Here is a 21315-nt window from a genome sequence, read left to right on the forward strand (position 1 = left end):
GTTTCCGCACACTTCCACCTTCAGCACTAGTTGATATTTGACGAAAACCACAGATGATACACGTGTCATTCTTATTTTGAATCTCAGTTCCACTGCTGAACCAAAAAGTGAGTAAAACACTTTGATATGAAAGCTTAAAAAAAGTCTCAAGTCCTGTGCACAACATGTTTGTTTAACAAAGAGGAAAAACGTACATTTGCGAGGATTGTTAAAAATACACAAATCGGTGTAATGACGAGTTAAACATTGCCATCCAAAAAATGGGGCACTGACAGTATCAGATTATAATGAATTCTTCATTCAAAAGAAACTACAGATTTCACGAGGCTTCCGCAATGATTTGAACGTAGAAAACTACAATACCCAGAAGACACCTCTTCAGGCACGCCGGCTTCCCCCGCGCGACGAAGCTGAAACATCAATAAACTTCGTCGCTTCCAAAAAAAAGGGGAGTAGTTACGGACGGGCGTCATGGCGGACCCGGCGGCGCAGGCCTCCCCACAGCCCCGGCTTCAGCAGAACCAGGCCAGCATGACGGTTGGTTCGAACGCCAGCTCGGGCTCCGGCTCTGGATCCGGGTCCGGCAATAGTGATCCGGCCAGGCCGGGTCTGAGCCAGCAGCAGCGCGCCAGCCAGAAGAAAGCGCAGGTCCGTGCTTTTCCGCGGGCCAAGAAGCTGGAAAAGCTGGGAGTGTTTTCTGCTTGCAAGGTAACCTGCCCTGTTTAGTGGCGCAAGGAGAGCTGCCGGGAAAAAGCGGCCCCCACCCGAAGACGCCCGGGACACAGCCCCAGCCGAACGCAGCACAGAAACTTGCATGCTAACTTTTAAACATGTATTTATCGGCCAGTTATTCGAACTAATTGATCAATATGCATGCGTGGTTTTGAGCAGAGAAAACACGTGCCTATAGCTAGCTCCGGTTATAAACAAAAGTATAGCAGCTGCTGATGCAAAATACATAGAGATTCAGTACGGGCTGATACGCGGATAGTTACGATGCAATTGTATCTGTCTATCTTTTATTCACGTCTTAAATCGCAGGAAATTCGGATCCTTTTTTTGGTTGCCAACCTTAAATCAGTTAAATAACACGATGAATAAATACAAGATTACAGCGCCATTTCCGTATTGGCATCTCATATATCCATCGATTACCGAAGACAGAATATAATTTATTTGTTTTTCAGAAGTGTGCTTTAATATTTGCGTATAGGCAAACATTTATAGTTTGTTTTGGACAACCGGCTCCTTGGGTATCATATGGAAGTTCTGTGACGACTGTAAATATTCTGCTTTCCTGAAGGAATATGTCATAAATCGTTATTGATCACAGGTTGTGGAATTAAATGTATGCTTCAGTCGAAAAAGATGGTGTGTTTTGTGTGCGTCTGTCCTATGGTTAAATCGCAGCTGCAGCAACCTCTTTTTCCTCTTTCAGGCCAATGATACTTGTAAGTGTAATGGGTGGAAGAACCCTCACCCGCCGACTGCCACCCGGCTGGACCTGCAGCAGCAGGCAGCCAGCTTGAGCGAGCCCTGCCGGAGCTGCGGACATGCCCTGGGTACTTCGATAATGTTGTGATGTCGGCTCTTTGTGGTGCTGATGGAGGTGTGGGGGCTCCCTTTCGGCTTTGGGAAACGCCCATTTATTCTCTTCCGCTGTCATTTTTGGAGATGGTTTAGATTTTTTTTTAAGACTGATTGGGTTTCCTTTTACAGTTTTTATGCTAACATTAAAATGACAATTTTGAGTTTACTATCTGTGTTGCTGATATTGTTCGGGATATTTCAGCATTCCCAAAAATGTTCAGGCTCCCAGCGTTATGATCCCTGTTTCATAATACAAGCTGTTAATCTGAACTAGCGGTTCTTTAACTTGCGCTGCTCTTAAATGCTGTGTGAAACCTTGTGGGTCCAATACATACAAACAACTAATTATACGAGGCTTTAACAGCAGCTGCTGTAAGTTTGTCTGCACCTGTTCTGAGTCGTGTAAAAAATCCCCCAGTAATGGTTTTATCAAATGTGGGTGAATTCATTTTTTTACCATCACCTAAAATTAGGCATGTGCCCAATACTGCATATTATGAAGGGTCGTGTCCGGCTGGCCAGCCTGCCTCCCATGACCTTTGACCTCAGACCTTCACTCCTTTAGTGTACGAGGTTTGCATGATCTTCCTAAGATCATGTGGGTGTCCTGCAAGTAAACTCCCAAGGCAAAATGCATGCACGTTAGGTTTCTGAATTAGTGTATGATAATATGTGATTGGTTGGTTCACTGAGGACCTTTGCAAGTTATGGACAACAGATGGATTAGTTTGAATGTGTATGTTTTTAAACTTAACCCCAATGTACATTTTAGCCAGTATAATAATTAGGGGTAAAACAATCATCAATTCTAGTCAATATGTTGATTGTTATGGCCACAATATGTGACCCATCACCACGAAATGGGTCTTATGGGTGCAGTTCTACCAGTGCGACTTAAGACTCATTTCGTGGCAACGGGTCACATATTATTTAATCACCTTAACAGAGAGTAGAAACCAATGCATTACAGTACATTTCATGTAATTTTGCACAGCTGTATTACGTTTTCAGAGAGTAAGCTATATGTATCCAAAAAGTTTTGTTTTTAAAGTACAAATATAAGACGGAATGTTTCTCGTGCAGGCATTTTTTGTGTTTTTGAGACATTTCATTTTAATAACAGAATATATTAGATGTTTTTAAGGTTTTTTTTAAGTCAAATATGCTAAATCAGCTTATGTTTCACTAGTGAAAGTAAGGCGAAAATATTGATCATGTATTGTGGAATCGTATTATGTCAGAGTAACATTTAAAATATCATGAGATATTGAATTGCTGCATTGCGAAATCGAATCATATCATGGTAAAGACTACAATTTACACCCTAAATAATAATCATGTCCTTAGCATTTGTTACATTTTGTCCACATTGTAACATGGCTCAGTGGATGAAAACGTTGCTCTGGGTTTTGCACATTCATCCTATGTTTTATTCTGGTTTCCTCCTGCAGTCCAAAGTCCTCCTGTTAGGCTAAAAGGTGTCTCTGAATTGCCTGTGGTGTCTGAGTGCTTGCCCTTCTGTGGACTGGCATCTCATCCTGGGAGTAGCCTGCCTGGGGTAGCCTCCATACTCTCCACAGCCCCCTACTGGATAAGTAGCTTGGAGATGGATGGACTTTAGTTGCTGTTTTCATATGATTCCAGTTTAATTTTTTAAGTACTTATCCTTCTGCCAGTTTTGGCTTGAACTAGACTGGGCCCACAGTTTCTCTGTAAGTCAGAAAACAAGGTGTTGGTCCATGTTACAGCACCGTGTTTCAGTACCTAATCTCTCATCGCCTTTTACCACCCTGTTCCCAGCGGAACACGTGTCACACCTGGAGAACGTGTCAGAGGAGGAGATCAACCGGCTTCTGGGGATGGTGGTGGATGTGGAGAACCTGTTTATGTCTGTCCACAAGGAGGAAGACACTGACACCAAACAGGTGTACTTCTACCTCTTCAAGGTTTGTGTTGCCTACCCTTGCACGTTTATGGTTTGTCATGTGACACACAGATTTGTACTTCCCAGTACTTGGTTCTGCTCACGTGTCTTTCTAATGTTTGGGATGATGCCTCTCAATGTTTTTTGGCTTATTTTAGAGTGTAAGGGACAGTGGTATCCAGCAAATTTATTGAAGCATCCAGAGCAGCCATGATAAAGTTCATCTTATTTAAGATTTTTTTTCTTTTCTTTTTTACTTTGTTGACTCATACTTTCCTCACACTCCCAGTTACTCAGGAAGTGCATCCTGCAGATGAGTAAGCCCATAGTGGAAGGGTCCCTGGGCAGCCCCCCCTTTGAGAAGCCCAACATCGAGCAGGTGAAGCGGCAGTCCGGATGCTCACGTGGTAGCGGGTCTGATGTCATAGTTGTTGCTGTGGTGACGCTGCTGCGTAATCTCTTAGGGAGTGCTGAACTTCGTGCAGTACAAGTTCAGCCACCTGGCGCCCAAGGAGAGGCAGACGATGGTCGAGCTATCCAAGATGTTCCTGCTGTGCCTTAACTACTGGAAGCTGGAGACACCGTCGCAGTTCCGCCAGCGCTCCCAGAAAGATGACAGCACGGCCTATAAAGTGAACTACACCAGGTAGTGTGTCGTCGCGAGGTCCGTGCTGTGACGCCTGTTAGCTGGTGGGACAGCAAGTGTGTGCATGTTCATTCGCGTCTACTTTTAAGTACAGCCACTCCTTGCTTTGTGATTTACCTCAGTTAGTGAAGATTTGCAAATAAGACTGTAAGAAAAAAAATTAATATTGTGACCAATGTGTGCATTTACAACCAAATTTCATACATCTGACAATAGCACGCCGGAGTGGGAGATATTTGAAATAGAATGTAGTAAATGTTAAAAATGTACTCTTGATGAAGTATAAAAGAAACTGAGTATGGAAGGCTGAAGCTAAGTTGTAAGCACATACACCGTGATTGTCGCTTAGTGACCATTTCGCTTTAGGGCTACTCATCTGGATCTGCATGATCGCAAAATGTTGCCCACTGCCGATGTAAGATTTTCAAATAGAGATTTGTTACACAGTATAATGTGGGTAGTGGTGGCTAATTAATTTAATTTAGTGATTAATGGTTATGGAAGCGCACTTGTAATTGAAAGATTATAGGTTCAAATCCCTGACCAGCAAGGCACCACTGAGGTACCCTGAGCAAGGTACCGCCCCCAAGCACTGCTCCCCGGGCCCTGAATTAGCTGCCCCCTGCTATGTCACATTGTCACATATGGGTTACATGCAGAGGACACATTTTGTTGTTGTGCACTGAGTGCCGTGGTGTGTCAACAATGACCACTGATCACTAAATTCAAATATCAATGGGAAAGTTTCCAAGCAACATTGGTCAGTCACATTGTCCAGCATCAGTCAGGAATCACAAACACAAAGTAGCACGTTAGTAGTATTATTGGATGCCGTTTTCTTTCTTCGGGGTGCCGGTATGGCGAGTGATGCAGTGTGTCCACGGCACAGGTGGCTGTGTTACTGCCACATCCCGCAGTGCAACGACAGCCTGCCGCGCTACGAGACCACGCAGGTGTTCGGCCGCAGCCTTCTCAAGTCCATCTTCACCGTCACGCGGCGCCAGTTGCTGGAGAAGTTCCGCACCGAGAAGGACAAGCTGCTGCCTGAGAAGCGAACTCTCATCCTCACACATTTCCCCAAGTAAATATAACACCCCACCCTGGTTACTCCACTGTCTCCTTACATCACTGTCAGGACAGAGTGGAGAAGGGGGCCGGTGATTCTCCTCCTCCCCCGCAAGATCCCAGCGTGTGCTGCACTCTCCACTCCGAATTCCATTGCACTGAATAAAGTTCTCTGCCGGCAGTCATTTCGGCTGAGAACAGGCTGTGCCGGGCTGTTGTGGCCAGGCGGGGGGGGAAGGGTGTATCTCTAGCCTCCAAATGCTGTTCCCTGCATCTTTGATTTAAAAATAATAACAAACCATTTGTCTAGCAGAGACGGGAGTGGCAGTGATATGGCCGCCAATTGCGGGGGGGTGATAATGTGTGGGCTTCCCTTCTGCAGGTTCCTTTCCATGCTGGAGGAGGAGATCTATGGGGAGAATTCGCCCATCTGGGACGCAGACTTCACCATGCCCGCCTCAGAAGGAGGGCAGATTGGGCACCAGACGGGTGAGGTCACGCCCCCAAATGACCTCCTCTACACATTTTTAATGCCTTGGTAACCAGTGTTTAAATGCATTGGTTTATTTTTCCATACTCTGGAAATGATCAGAATACGGAGAAAATGTAAAGCCTAGTATCGTTTAGTATAGCATGGAGTAGATGGTCTGAGTGTGGCTAATGGCTCTACCTTTGTGGTCGTGGTGTATGTCTGTGCTGCACAGCAGTGATCAGCCCCGCGTCCGTATCGGGCACCCCTTCCTTCACCAAAAACAGCAGCAACTCCTGTTCTCTGGGCAGCGCTAGTCTGGATTCTGGTGTCTCGGAGCCCATGCCAGGTATGCAGAAATAATCTGGTAAAACTTATGTCATTTTGGAGAAATGCTCCTTTGACTGTGTTCTAGTTAACCAGGGCTTTCGACTTTCTCCCGTTTTTGGTATCCTGAACCGCTTTTGTGAAAAGAAATCATGTGAAATGCCGTTTAATGCCAGGGCAATGAATAGGAAAATTTTCAGCAAGGTTCCTTTACACTTGGCTAAGAATTAGCACGGCTAATGACCTAAGAGATTTTGAACGTGGTGCAATTGTTGGCGGATCCAGCATCTCAGAGTGCCGATGTCCTCCAGGTGAGAAGAGGAGGCTTCCAGAGGCACTGACTCTAGAAGATGCCAAGAGAATCCGCGTGATGGGAGATATCCCCATGGAGCTGGTGAACGAGGTCATGATGACCATCACCGACCCTGCTGCCATGCTGGGGCCGGAGGTAGGTATGACGGGACGTTGTCATTCTAAATGTATGTGAACATGGCAATAGAGTGGCAGAGATGCACCTGCAGAGGTGGCTGGGGGCTGATGCATGCACTGCAAAATCTCCACCACTCCCAGACAAGCCTGCTGTCGGCAAACGCGGCGCGGGATGAGACTGCCCGGCTGGAGGAGAGGCGCGGCATCATCGAGTTCCACGTCATCGGCAACTCGCTCTCCCAGAAATCCAATAAGAGGATCCTGATGTGGCTGGTGGGCCTGCAGAACGTCTTCTCCCACCAGCTTCCCCGCATGCCTAAGGAGTACATCACCAGGCTGGTGTTTGATCCGTGAGTGTGACACAGCCCGAGAATCCAGCTGTTTCCTGAGTGCCGTCCAGCTTTTGACTCTGACGTCGAAACTGCGTTTGTACTGGGAAACGGGCACCCTGGCATTTATGCCAAGAAGTGTCTGTTTTCTGTGCAAAGGCAATTGTACAAGTCACTTTAAGTATTGAAGATCTCTCTCAGGTTCCCAGATATTAAGCAAAGTGCTTTGCCTGCTAATTAAAAGGAAAGGTTTATGGCTTTCACAGTTCCTGTAATGCAAACCGATGTCGTTTACTCAGGAAGCACAAGACGCTGGCCCTCATCAAGGACGGACGTGTTATCGGGGGGATCTGCTTTAGGATGTTCCCCACCCAAGGTTTCACTGAAATAGTCTTCTGTGCAGTTACATCTAACGAGCAGGTCAAGGTATGCTGCTGTCCGTGAGCCGCCCCTCTGAAACGGAACCCAAATCATAGCTGTTTGACCACATTCCAGAAATGCTCTGTCTGTCTGTAGTTGGCAATTTAATCGTTTGGTTAAATAGTGATGGAGAATAAGAGGTCCGTCACAAAGATCAATGATGAATTTTCCTCTAGGCTGCCTGGGAGGTTCTGTATTAATGCTTTTTTTGTGGATTCAGGGTTACGGCACTCACCTGATGAACCATCTGAAGGAGTATCACATCAAGCATGGCATACTGTACTTCCTCACGTACGCCGACGAATACGCCATTGGCTACTTCAAGAAACAAGTACGCAGTCCGGCCCATCTGCAATGAAATGGCTCACGCACTTCCTGTTTCCACTGCCGCCTCTTGGTGTGACGTCTTCTGTCGTGACCTTGTGCTTTGACAGGGCTTTTCCAAAGATATTAAGGTGCCAAAGAGCCGCTACCTGGGCTATATTAAGGATTATGAGGGGGCGACTCTGATGGAGTGCGAGCTCAATCCCCGAATCCCCTACACAGAACTCTCTCACATCATCAAGAGACAGAAGGAGGTGAATATCGCTGTCGTGGCTGCGCACGTTTTCATGAATTTTCAGTCAGGAATCCAAATGTCCTAAGTGATGTAGCCGTCAAAGTTGGCTGAGCTGCCGCTTTGGCTGGGGTGTGGTGTCTGAGTACTGAGGTGGCACCAAATCCCATTCTCAGATTATAAAGAAGCTCATTGAAAGGAAGCAGAGTCAGATCAGGAGGGTCTATCCGGGCCTGACGTGCTTCAAGGAGGGTGTGCGGCAGATCCCGGTGGAGAGCATCCCTGGAATCCGTATGTTCCTGCTCCTCTGTCTCTGCAGCCTGTAGACTGCAGGCCAGGTATGAAGTTTCACAGGGGCCGTCTGTCTCTCCGCAGGTGAAGCTGGATGGAAGCCCAGCGGGAGGGATAAGTGGTGAGTCTCGTTGAAGTAGCAATAAGAATAACGTTCATGATACTGGCAGATGAAGCAAAACTTCGAGTTGTGTTTTCGAACACCTTTCACGTAATAATCTTACTCCATAAAGACACGTTCTCGTAAATCTCTTTCCCCATCTGTAGTAGCAAGGAGTTGAAAGACCCTGATCTCTTATATAATATTCTGAAAAACCTGCTGGCACAGATTAAGGTAAGAATCTATCTTTAAGTGTCTGATGGTTTGGTCAGTGCCAGGACATAAATGTACTTCATTCGCTCATTAATGCCAGCATCGTGTTTCACACTCGGCAACTAGATGTTGACCCACTGTTTCTGTTTGCTTATTTCTTTCATATTTTTCACTTGGACTAATACAACCATTTCAGAAACCAACCCAGTGGGTCACCAAACACCTCATTTCTAAACATTGGTATTAATGTCTCTGCATGACCTTGAACCATGACCTTGTTTAAATGTAGACTCACCCAGACGCCTGGCCCTTCATGGAGCCGGTGAAGAAAGCCGAAGCTCCAGATTACTATGAAATCATTCGCTTTCCCATCGGTAAGTCTGATGGAAGTTTCTCTGCTTCCTGTGGTCTTGGACAGCTAGATCGGCATTCTCACTGGAGGCTCCTCTTCTCCCCCCCCAGATTTGAAAACCATGACAGAACGCTTGAAGAATCGTTACTATGTGACGAAAAAGTTGTTCATCGCCGACCTGCAGCGCGTTATCACCAACTGCCGGGAGTATAACCCCCCCGACAGCGAGTACTGCAAATGTGCCAACACACTGGAGAAGTTCTTCTACTTCAAGCTAAAGGAGAGCGGCTTGATTGACAAATGAGGATGAGGTACCACCTTCAAAAGCAATGCATTGTGGGAGGGGTCGGCAGGGTCCAAGAGAACACCACAGATGAAGCTTATGAACTATGGAACAAAGAGTGGGATGTGAAGCGTTACTGTGGCAGGAGACGGTAGGGATTGAGTGTTTCCCGCACAGGTGCTTTCAGCTCTGGTTTGCGGAGCCTCACATTTTGGTTTTGCTTTGTTCTGGCTGAGCTCTTAATTAGCAAGTACTGAGCTGTTTGAAATAATTGCCAGGTTTCAGTCATGTTATGAGTGAATGTGTTTAAAGGGTTTGCTATATTTTTTTATCACTTGTGAAAAAGTGTTAATTTATTATTATTGAATCATTTAGTGATCTTTTATGTAAATGTAGTAATCAAGTAATTGAATTAAATGCGCCTTCGTTAAAACAAACAATCCTGGCAAATATTGTTACTTTTGCATGTGTTGCTCCAATAAGACACATTGGGTTTTCCACGAATGGGAGAAATGTCCACCAAACAAGTATTTAATTCATGCAGTTTTTAGCTGAGACTAATATAAAATTACGGTCAAGTCAAGAGCCAGCCAGGCCCAGAGTTGAAAGCTCCTCCAGATTTGTGTTGTTCCCAGCACCAAGTTGCTATGTTTAAAATAAGGTGAATACGGTGGAAACCTTTTTGTTCTGTGACGTTTGCATTATGGATTATTATTTAGCCTTTTTAATGAACAACGGTCCCTGTTGGGAAAGGAGTGGTCACATGAAGCTGTTTTGCGTACAACCAACAAACATTTAGCCAAGGCTGTGCAAACACAGCATGCATAAGTGCAGAAGTGGAAAAAAAAGTCAAAGCCCCTGGGCTCAGTCACAAATTAAGACAGTTAATCAATATGATATTAAGCTAAGTGGCATTATGATGTCTGTTACATAGTACATGTTCCGTGTCAAGTGTGAACCTCTGGTGGGTCTCTTCAGGGTCCTGTTTTTGGTTTCATTCAAGTACCATTGGGAGGGTCTGATTTGGGCCTGACTCGCTCTTGGACCCTTGTGCCACTGGCTGCCCCTCTCCTGCACCGCAGTGGAGTCACCCCGTACAGTGGGGCCTGTACTATGAGCGCTAATAATAACTCGGTTTCGTATTCCCTCTACTGTAAGCTACAAGTGTCACAAAGGCTACACTCCACGTTATTTGTTGCTCATTTGTCTCTATTGCTTGAGTTTTAAGAAAAAGAATTGTCGCATATTACATGAAGGGCATTATGTTTGTTTTTTTTGTGTGTGTGTGTGTGGTTTTTTTCTGCTTGTCTTCGCCTTTTGTGCCTGAGTCTTGTTCATACGAACCATAATGGGAGTCAAAACCCGCAGTGGCTGATATCCAGGTCCTTCATGTCATTCAAAGCCAAATTTCCAGTTTATCCATATAAGGCTTCAATGTCAAGCGTTTGGTTTTCGGTCACTTGTTAAACTTTACTCCCCTTTTCACTGTACGTGCAAATAAAGTGCTTTTATATGGTATTCTTCATTTTCAGTGGTGTTGCTATGAGGAATCTGCAGTGGGGCAGATTCTACATTGATTTTCATGGAAAAGTGAAGTGATTGTAAAATGGACATGTTGTGTTTCCTCACACTGCTCTGCTCTGCTTGAAAGCAAATGTATCAGTAGAGAGATGCGTACATGGTTTATGTTGGTGTAGTGGGGCTATAAAGCTGACATCCTCTAACTTGTTTTAGTTGAAATGCCAAGGAACTATGTATGAGGACCTGGGGGTGGTCCACAGAGCAAGATTTCTCAATTAGCTGGGTTAACTTAAGCTGAAAGTTAAGATTGTCCAATAAGAGTTTAAGTAAGGAACATTCCTATTAGACCATCGTGACTTCTAGCTGAAGCTACCTCAGATAACTGTGAAATCATGGGTTCTAGGTCTAGCACAGTGTTTCCGAACCCAGTCCATGTGTTCCAGACAGCTCACATTTTTGCTCCCTCCTAATACAAATGTGTGATCACTTAAGTAACTAAAATGCACTGGTGGGATCCTCCTTCAGAATTGTTCACATTGTCATCCCCTAGTCTAGGAGAAGAATACGAAGGAAACACCACCTCTTTCTGCCTGTACTTTCATTCATTTTTTCCCCCTCACTTTTAGTCTGAGTGCTACTTTTCAAAACCTGAATATTCATGAGGAAATACAAGTATAGAATGAGGTAAATCGCTGCTTTTTCAGTAAGCACCCACCCACCACCCCCCCATCACAGATTTACAAAACATTAGCCAGTGCTGCCTTGCAAAATTCAAACAAATAGTAAGTGTTACTGTTGTTGATCTGCCCATCAGAAAAGCTGGTGGTCAATTTACTGCTAGGGAAATTTTGCTCCACTGGTGATTTTTCCTCCCACTTGTATCCTATTGTCAGACCTTATGGATTGTAACAGTTTTTTTTATTATTATTTTTTAGATGACGTTGGTTTATTTTTGTTTTTCTTTAAGTGTATTTTATATGATGATTTTCTTCTATTATCAGATGACATGGAACAATTAAAAAACTTCAATAATGATATTTGTTACATCATTTATTTGGAAGAGTGTTTTCTTCATTTTTGGCAGGATGTAACTGATTGAAGCTGAAACACAATCCCCGTTTAGTCACATTTTTAGCGCAGTCTGTGAGCACAGAAGCACATCAGCGTGTCCCGAGTTCCTCTGCAGTGTTTCTCGTTTTCATTGTCCGGGTGACTTATTTCATTTTGTATGCATGTTAGCATAGTGAGTTGCTTGGAATCACTCCCTACAATCCAAAGACTAGTGATCCAGATAAGAATGCAAATTTATATGGGCTTTATATGGGACGGACTGGCATATTAACTAGGGTGCTGTGCCTCCCTGGACGGGCTCCAGCTACCACAAGCTTAATTATAAAAGCTGTTACTGATAATGGATCGGTGGAAAATAATTGCAATAAACTCCCCATCTCCATTGTGACGTTTACACTGGTGCACTTCTATGTGAGAAGCGCTGTGCGTCTTGTGTTTACACAAGGTTTGGCTGTGATTTGATGTGTATGTGCAAGAGCATTAACTAGTAATCTATACGTATGTGAACTGTACTAATATTCAAATCTCTATGTGAATGTGTTTATTAGACGTGCAAAAAATGACCATGGCTAGTTTGTGTAGAAAATAAAAATAGTATGATTTCCCTTGCTTGGCCTTTGTAAATGCCTTGCTATTTACTGTTCATCTTGATTGAACAAATGTGAAAAGGTTTTGTGAAATGTTTGGAGAGAATTTCTGCTAGTCAGCATATAATTCACTTTTAACTATCACATTCATGCTGTTCTGATTAGGATTTTTTTAGATATATGATTTAGACATTTTTTAAAGGATTAGAAATAAGGTTCGGACAGATGCTCCCCAGCTTATGGTCCGTGTCGACACAGCAATCGGTAACCGCAAACCGGTAACAGCAAACAGTAGCTAGTGCTTTGGATTTCTTCCAATCTCCCTTTGGGAATGTAGTGACATGGACGACGGGAAGGAGCTGATCCCTAAAAATAATTCGATATTGGTAATATGGAACTTGTTTGGATTTTCCAAAACCAACACGGTGCAAGCAAAAGTTATTTTCTGAATTTGCAAAGATGGCAGGACGACGGACCTTTTCACCGCCTCAGAAAGAAACACAAGGTACTGCTCAGTATATTTTTCTATTAGATATTATTACCTAAAATTATAGATTTTAAAAATAATGGAAATAGTTTGGTTGTACTGTTAAGTAAGTTACAAAATGTTCTTAATTATGAACATGACAGAATCGTGGCAATACTGGATCGCGATCCTGTCTGAAAAAAAAAACCGCGATATATTTCCCCCGTATCGCACACCCCTAATATAAAGACAACCAGTTTGATTTTCTGTCATTGATTCATAGTGTAAGAATTATGTTCATTTTCCCAACAAAGAATAAAATGAGGCGAGTATAGTTCTGTCGTGTCGTCGGAAGACAATAATCTACTGCTGACATGAGTTTCTGGTGGAGAATGGAAGAAACTCACGAGTATTTCCACCGTGTGCGAACTGCTGTTTGGCCATAATTCACATGACATACACACAAATAGAAATTCTGTAAAATATTGCCTGAGGAGCAAAATGAAAACCTTATTAATAAATGACATTACATTTCATTTATGTTTTTCCTTAACATGGGAATCAGTGATCCTCTCTCATTCCTGCGTTCACCCCCATACTCCCAAAATGGTTTGCTCCAAATGCCAGTTCAACCCTGCTGGAAGCTTATAGACCTGTAAAGAAGTGGAAATCAGCCAGTTTCGTGATAATTGCGGATTCTAGAAATTCAGTGAATAATCGGTAAAAGTGTGAGATCTTCATCCTGTTTGTGACACCAAGCATTCACATACACCTAGCATTCACACAGGTTTATTGTTGATTTGTGTCATGGCATTTTCTAATCCGATAGCAAATCAGCGTACTAACATTACATGACTGTGGATGGATGTGTTTCATTGCTGCGGATATATCCCGCTACTGTAATATCCAGCCATAGTCAAATGTCTATGAATAATGTGTACGATAGTGACTGAATGCCTCTAGTTTCTATTATGGTTCTGTAACAGTTCTGTAAAAATGTAATTAAATGTGGACACAAACTATCTACAGCCTAGAGATGATATTTAATTGGTGCAGGAGCTATACACTTCAGAAGGATGGAAGCCTAACTGGTGAAGACTTCATTTGTCAAATGTTGGGGAAAATTCTTCTGGGTTATCTTAATTAGGCCTTTAGCACCGTGTTTTAAATGCCATTTTTTGCCATGCTTACTGGAAATACAAGTTTAAAATCTAAGTGGTGATGATCTGAGTCAACGGCACAGTGAAAGGCATCTTGGGAGTGATTGTGCTGTTCATAATATGCGAAGGTGGGTAGCACGTGGTTCATTGATGCGACCGGGGACGGGGTGTTGGAGGTTTGACTCCTGTCTCCGCTCTGTCTGTGTGGATCTGGGTATGTTCTGATGTGTAGTTAGGCTGAGTTGTGTTTTTCAATAACCCACAGAATGTGACTGTGTGCATGTGTTCTGCTAAGGCTTCTCTGGGTGTACGCCAGCCTTGTGCCCTCTGCAGCATGGCATCAAGACTCCAGGGCTCCCATGACTCTAACCATGGTAAGTGGTTAGAAGATGGATGCAGGTATGTTAAACCAAGGCTTCATTGTGATCTCATTGCAGGTACATGAGATTCTGCATTTTTAATGTTGGGGAAGGAGGGCAGCTTCACTTAATACTAGGGGCAGTTTCTCATTACTTGACTAGGATCAAAGTTCAAGTGTGGGTGTCATTAACCAGGTGGACTTCAGCAATATTGTGGGAAAGTGTAACGGACTGAGCTAAACAGAAAGGGCAAGAGCAACAACTGAGGTGCCGATGATTATCCCCATTTATGTGGAGACAGCACCAATGCTGAGATAAACCAGTGGTTCTCAATCCTGTCTCTGACGCCCCTGTTTTCATTGCAACCCACACTGCTGTTAACCTGCCACATTCACTATTAGCTGATAAAGGGCAATATAAGCCTGATTAAGGTAGGATTGGAATGGAAACATTCTGGAAGGGGGGGGGGGGCACCAGGAACAGGATTGAGAAGAACTGTGATAAACAAAGAGACAGCAACACTAACATTTGTTTGGCCATTATGGATTCTCTTCTGATCTCCTTCAGTTTTTTGCTCCCTTTAAAAATAGCTGTTTCCTCCAGAATGCTTCCCTCAAAGGATCCTCATGTTAATGTCAATGAAAGACATGTACTAAAATAAGGAAGGAAACCTTTTCAAGTTGTCATTAGCTGTTCCTACAATAGTCTACAGAAGGTTTTCGGATAGAATTCTAGACATGAACTTGACATCAATTTATGTGTGCCGTCAGAGAGCTCTCTAACTCGGTCTGAAAGGCAGCACGGAAGATCAGTTTCCAAAGGCGTCGTCGAGTAAGCTTAGCCACCCAGTGCTGAGCTACACACACTAGCTCCACTCCTTGTTATAGGGACATTGGAAACATTCCTACATTCCTAGCTGAGTGATTCTGGAATTAAGAACCCACATGTAACATAAAGTGCTCCCTGTCCACTACTATTGCACTGACAATTCTTATTGCTGGGCAAGTGTGATTGTAACCTCATTTTACTGCAGGGTGACTTTTGATCATGTGTCTCACCTGTGGCCCTTGACTTGCTGGCCTCCACAGTTTGCTTTCGTTAACCTCAATACTACGTGGCTCTTAACAACAGACAGTTCTTCCAACAACAATCAAGCAAACGACAGATTTCCTGGACTTCTTTTGAACTGGAAGGAAGTATCTGACAAACAGCTGACCACATAAATAAAAGCACGACTTAAACCTGTCAGACGTTCAGATTTAAGGGAGACATAAAAGTCTTGTTTATTAATGGGGAGTTAATGCCCTGATTTATGGAGGACGAGCAGCTGCTACAGTTCAAGTGTGACCCATTTTCTCATTGGTGCTTGTCACGAAAAACGAGTTAGTCGCACTCATTAGCTTGTTAAATCCAAGAGGGGTTGAATGGCACTCTGGTAGGGGCACATATTGGGCGGAGGCGGGGTTGGGTGCGACACCGCATAACACAATGACCTGGGTAAAATTAGAATGTCAGCTTTGTTTATGCCTAAGGTCCTCTCCCGCCTTTCTTCTGCACAATGGCAGCCATGCATGCTAAGCATATTAACTCGCATAATTTCTGCCGGGTGCGCTGCTCCGCAGAGCTGTTTACAGATGCCAAGCAAAGATACAGGATGACAGGAAATGTTCGCATTTAAAGTGGTATCCCTGCTGATACGTGGCTGCAGAATTAATGTTATTCATGTCGATGCTATTCAGCAATTCTGTTATTTAGCCCCCATAAAATGATGTCTACCACTCTGAATCTAATATCAGTACAATATACGTATGGAAATTGAGGGCTTTTTCATGGTTATTTCAATGTCAGTTTACTTCAAAAATTCCCTTTATCAGCTATACTTGCACATTTTTGGTGTATTGTATCCTATGTTATTTGCTTAATCCATCTCTACATCAGATGGACAAATCAGTTACACAGGTTATTTCTGGTTTATTGTTAGCAGCATGCATTATTTATGGAATCGCTCTGCATAAATAATGCATATCAGAGTGTATTTAGTTACATGGAATTGTATTGGCATTTTCTATTGAAAATTAATTTTCCTCCACTTAATAAACACTGTTTTTTATCCTCTAATGTCATAGGTGGTCAACATAATACTCACAAGGATTTAGATCTGTCTCCAAAACTGGTTTGACTGGGTCCGGTGGCTTCCATAAATTTCCTTTGCATGTGAATAAGTGTTCTGTGATGGACTGGAATCCTGGTCAGTGTTATGGGCTTCCTGGTCTAGGCTTCAGACGCTGAGGTCCTGTGCTAGACAGCTAGTTAAGCAAAAGTGCTGAATGTCAAATGTGTAGCCATTACAATGTACATTCCATCTCAGAACAAAAGACCTCGTCTATGACCGTGGTAACCAATGTGTGCATTTTAAAATGCCACTAGGTGGCACTAGTTCTCTTCTGGTGTTTGCGAGAGCCATGCGTTAACTGCCCAGCTCGGTCCAGTCAGTTTTAATAAACTGTGACAGGCTATAACTGCTCGGTGGTTACTGGCACAAACAAAAGATGTGAAATGAGAGTGACGTGTAGGAGAATGGCAGGATTTAAGAGAGGTGGTTGAGGTGTTTTCTTTACCATATGATGGTCTGAGTACCACCTTGACCAACTGGATTCTGAGATCTGAATGTGGAACCTTCTAGTTGCCGGGTGAGTCTCTGGGGTCGTGTAGTGGATGTCACTGCATCAACACTCAGTGGGATTGATATGTAGGGGCATGTCAGGCAAAGTTTCCAGTTGGCAGAGTCTCAGGTCCATTTTCAAATCTCTGTTTAGGTGGAAGTGGCAGGGTGTTTATAATGTATAACGTGCCTGGTTTGTTTAAGGGTACAATGAAGATCATTGGTTTACAAAGTCAGCAACAACATTTGGGTTGTGCGCTTCTTGGCTTTGACCAAATGCCAACATTAGGTAATTAATCCAGGTGTCTGTGCAGCACAGCTCTTTCAGCCTGTTTAATTTGAGAGACATCCTTTGCTGCAGATTGGAACGCTGATTCATGGTGGCATTGTTATCTTCAAGGGGTGAAATAAACTTCATTAATGACTGCGCAGAACCTCTTTCGATGGATCTATGTTGAGCTTCACAATGTCAGACACTGGCCTGACTGAAGTAAAGCCGTGAAGAAGGTTAGATGTCCTTCTGGGATGAATTACAGTGCCTTTACTGGACTGCCACTAAGGTAAATGACACTTTTTCCGAGGTGGTCAGTGTGCTAGCAAGGTGGCTGGTTTTCTTAAAACCCCATTGCAAGAAAGTATCTATTGCCTACATTGTTTGAGGGCCTTTGTGAGCTTTTCAGCACTCATGTATGTGATCCTTAGTATCAGCTAAGATGCTTTTTAACATTTCTGGTTATTTGTGCATTTTTATGTTTTTGTGTTTAATTGACTTGACGGTACATGACAAGAAGAGAATCTAATTAGCTGGGAGCTGTGGGCTGAGTTGGTCTGTATCAGGGAAGGACCTGTGGGTGAGCAAATGAAAGGAGCGATGCACCTTTTTAATTAATGAACAAGTCTGCATCGGCCACGCCTAGACCCAGCTCACCTCAAAGAGGCGCAGTTGAGAATCGAGGAATGGTGTCCTTGCAGGAGCATCTCCTTGTCCACCTGACTCCAAACCTCCCTTCAATACAGGCAGAGATTACAAGCAGAAGCCTTACAGTCTGCTGCCCTTTCTGATGAATCAGCATGCTTAGATCAATAACCAATTTAAACCACCATTACAGTTTTAAGATTGAAAACAAAAATACTTCTGTGATTTACACTATATATTCTGTCATTAATTGTAACCTTTCATGACAGCTGTCATTACTGTAATGTGACTATCACTAAGGCTTATACGGTGTGCTCAGACTGAATGCTCCACAAATCCGAATGTATGAATATGGGGAGGCATCTGAGCGATGGCTGAGTGGGGATCAAGGTGTTCTCCAGGTTCTTGCATCATCTTCCCCATTCTTCGTTCATAACTTAGGTGGATGCTTGTCATTCAGGACCAAGCAAATTCATGATAGAGGCTGACTCACTCAGCTCACTTATCTGTGCTGCGTTACTAGTCACTATGTGATATTGAGTTTCGTTTGCTCTTGCCTTGAGTATTTTGTCGCCTGGCCCCTAACCCAATCACATCCATTCTATGAACCAATGACTGTTTTCTTGTTTCCCTTTGTGCTGATGTCAGATTGTCTCTTTCCTCCTCATACCTCCATCCCATCTTTTTTTATGACACTATCTCCTGTCCTGTCACCAAATAAAGTCCCTTTATCCTCCTTCAATCCTGTTTTCACCTGGTTCTATTCCCCGTCGTACCCCAGAGCAACTTACTAAATTCAAATTATAAATAAATATTAATTTTCAATATATTACTTAGTAAATTGAAATGTATGTATGTAATGTTTACTGGCATTGTTGAAATATTCTGTCTGGCGTACAGCAATGTAGATGATGCCATGAAAGACCCTTATTTGTTTTAATGTCATTTATTATTAATATGTTTGTGGTTGTACTGGCCTTTCATCCTAGTTCATTCAGAAAGGTTTGCCTCATAAATATTTTCCTGGAAAACCCGGTGTAGAGAAATTAGCCTCAGCATCTGTCACTTCGTCTCTTTGATGTCGTGAGCCTGACTTGATTTTGGGCCCTGATAGGATACGGTATCTGCTTTGTGTAAGACAGGACGTCACCCACCCCTGTCTAAAATGGGAATATCAACTGCAAGTCTAACTACTAATAAAGTAAGAAATGTTTATCTTTTGTGCATGCCTAGTGAAATATTAAGCAGTATTTCATTTATGGTTTTCATTCTATCCTTTGCCTTTGAACGCTTCAGACACCTCATATTCAGACATATTGTTGAATCGTGATGTCCTGCTATGCAAACAGACCAAGAATTTGTGCATTTTAAATGAGCCTGTTATATGGAGTCCACAGTAAGCATAGTGAATTGGGTTAGCATTGACAGTGCGGGTAGTGAGATTTCTTCAGCTTGTGATGTTTGGGTTAAGGACAAACCTAGCCTAGCAGCCACAGTCTTGGAGGCTCTGCCTTTGATAAGGCGCAGCATACCCAGCCTAGTGAGTGGGCGAGAGAGGAATCCGGCAGACAGTGCCTGCTTGAGACACTTGGTGTTTTCTTGTACTTTTCTTTTATTTTCCAGTGCTTCTGCATACAGATTATTCATACAACATTCAGCATTATTTCTTTAGCGATGCTCATGGCCAACGTGTCCTTCTGCTCTTTTAAAGCTGCGTCACGTAAATCCGATGCCACATGTGGGTAGTAAGAGCTATCGCTCCCACCCTTACCTTCCTGGAGACCTTCCACCTCTTCTCATCTCATGGCCCTTTCCCTACCATCTACTCCTGCTCTATGGTGCCCAGCTCCCTTCTTTCCTCCTTGTCTGGAGCATAGAGCAGCTTTATTTTATGGGTCCATTTCTCTTCCTAGTGTTTCTTAGAGCTAGAATCGGTACATAGTTCCCTAGATGTGCCTGCATTCTGTCGCAATTCATCAGTACAACCCACTGCTGGTTACTCTGGGACTTCCTGGCCATGCACTGTCACAAACACTTACCCAAACTGAGGGATGAAGACTGACAGAGGTTCAGCCTCATAATTGCTCCTGTAATTAATTCCCTCATATGGGAAGACTTAAGATAATTCTGCATGCAGTAATTACAATTTGCCCCTTTGTCCCAATTACTGCATAGATTAGCAGTGGAGAGCTTCCAGTGGCTGCACTCAGCCATGTTTCAGAGCTGTGGACTGTCTGCAACATGCCCTTTAGGTGGCTTTGCTATATGATGTATAGGGAATCAGGGGCTACGTGCTTATCTCAGGAAACCTCAAATGTAGACATACTGATTACCTTGAACTTACCTTAAATTCTCTGCATGTCACAGAATGAGTTTGACCCATGATCAATGTTTAACTGAGAACTCTGATTTCCTACTGAGCCCATGCTCGAAAGATATTATGAAATCAATGTGAAGTGAACTCCCTGCTTGATAACATCCAGTCAGGATCCCTGCAAACCAATCTTTACTCGATAGATTTGTAGTGGATTATGGGAGTCCATCCATCCATCCATACGTTTTTTTGCCTCTTATCCAGGGTCGGGTCGTGGGGCCAGCATTCTACGCAGGCATGTCCAAACCTCCCTTTCCCCAGTCACCTCCTCTAACTCTTCCAGGGGAATACGAAGGCTAGCTATGTGTAACATGTCCTGGATCTGCTGTCTTCCCAGTTGCACATGCCCAAAACACCTCACCTGGAGGCATCCTAGCTAGATGCCTGAACCACCGCAACTGGCAACTTTCGATGCAGAGGAGCACTGGTTCTACTGTGAACTCCTCTTGAATGTCCGAGCTCCTCACCCCATCTCTAAGGCAGACACCCTCCGAAGGAAACCCATTTCGGCCACTTATATCTGCAATCTCATTATTTTGGTCCCTACCTAGAGCTCATGAACACAGGTGAGGGTAGGAACATAGAACAGGGACATAGAACCGAGGTTTGACCAATGAGTGAACCCTCCTCTTCAGTAGTCCGGGATAGACCTTCTCAGGGAGGCTGAGGAGTATGATCCCCCTGAAGTTGGAACACATCCTCCAGTCCCCTTTCTTAAAAATTGGGACCACCACCCCAGTCTGCCAATCCAAAGGCACTGTCCTCATCTTCCATGCAATGTTGAAGAGGCATGTCAGCCAAGACAACCGAACAACATAAAGAGCTTTCAAGAGCTCGGGGCAATTCTCATCCACAAAAAATTTTTTTGAGTACTTCAGTGACCTCAGCCCCCGTGATGGGTAAGTCCTGCTCAAAGTCTTCTAGCTCTACTTCTTCCAAGGAAGGCGTATCAGTGGGATTCAGGAGGTTTTCGGAATTCTCCTTCCACTGCCTGACTATATCCCAATTTGAGGTCAACAGTACTCCATCCCCGGTATAAACAGCATGGGAAAAGCCTTGCTTCCCCCTCCTGAGTCGTCTGACAGTTTGCCAGAATCTTCTCGAGGCTGACTCAACGTCCTTCTCCATAGCCTCACCAAACTCCTCCCACACCCAAATTTTTGCTTCAGAAACTTCCAAAGCTGCCTTCATCCTGGCCTGCAGGT

General features: G+C 43.8%; 1 protein-coding gene across 2 annotated transcripts; it reads left to right on the plus strand.

Moving 5' to 3' along the window:
- The first annotated feature begins 365 nt into the window (after nt 1–365).
- kat2a (K(lysine) acetyltransferase 2A) lies at nt 366–12195 on the plus strand. 2 transcript variants are annotated; one of them, XM_049014819.1, is made up of 18 exons: nt 366–708; nt 1439–1562; nt 3391–3536; nt 3804–3893; nt 3979–4160; nt 5050–5241; nt 5608–5714; nt 5930–6043; nt 6333–6469; nt 6592–6800; nt 7079–7205; nt 7420–7530; nt 7634–7777; nt 7932–8046; nt 8131–8167; nt 8314–8380; nt 8649–8733; nt 8822–12195. In XM_049014819.1, exons 1-18 carry the CDS (start codon nt 472–474, stop codon nt 9013–9015), a joined length of 2418 nt encoding a protein of 805 aa, XP_048870776.1. In that variant the 5' UTR covers nt 366–471; the 3' UTR covers nt 9016–12195. The 2 variants fall into 2 exon arrangements, with proteins under 2 accessions (XP_048870776.1, XP_048870777.1); XM_049014820.1 differs by having other exon boundaries at nt 369–708; nt 5933–6043.
- Nucleotides 12196–21315: the final 9120 nt, after the last annotated feature.

Source organism: Brienomyrus brachyistius, chromosome 5 (assembly GCF_023856365.1).
Source record: "Brienomyrus brachyistius isolate T26 chromosome 5, BBRACH_0.4, whole genome shotgun sequence".
Classification (NCBI taxonomy): domain Eukaryota; kingdom Metazoa; phylum Chordata; class Actinopteri; order Osteoglossiformes; family Mormyridae; genus Brienomyrus; species Brienomyrus brachyistius.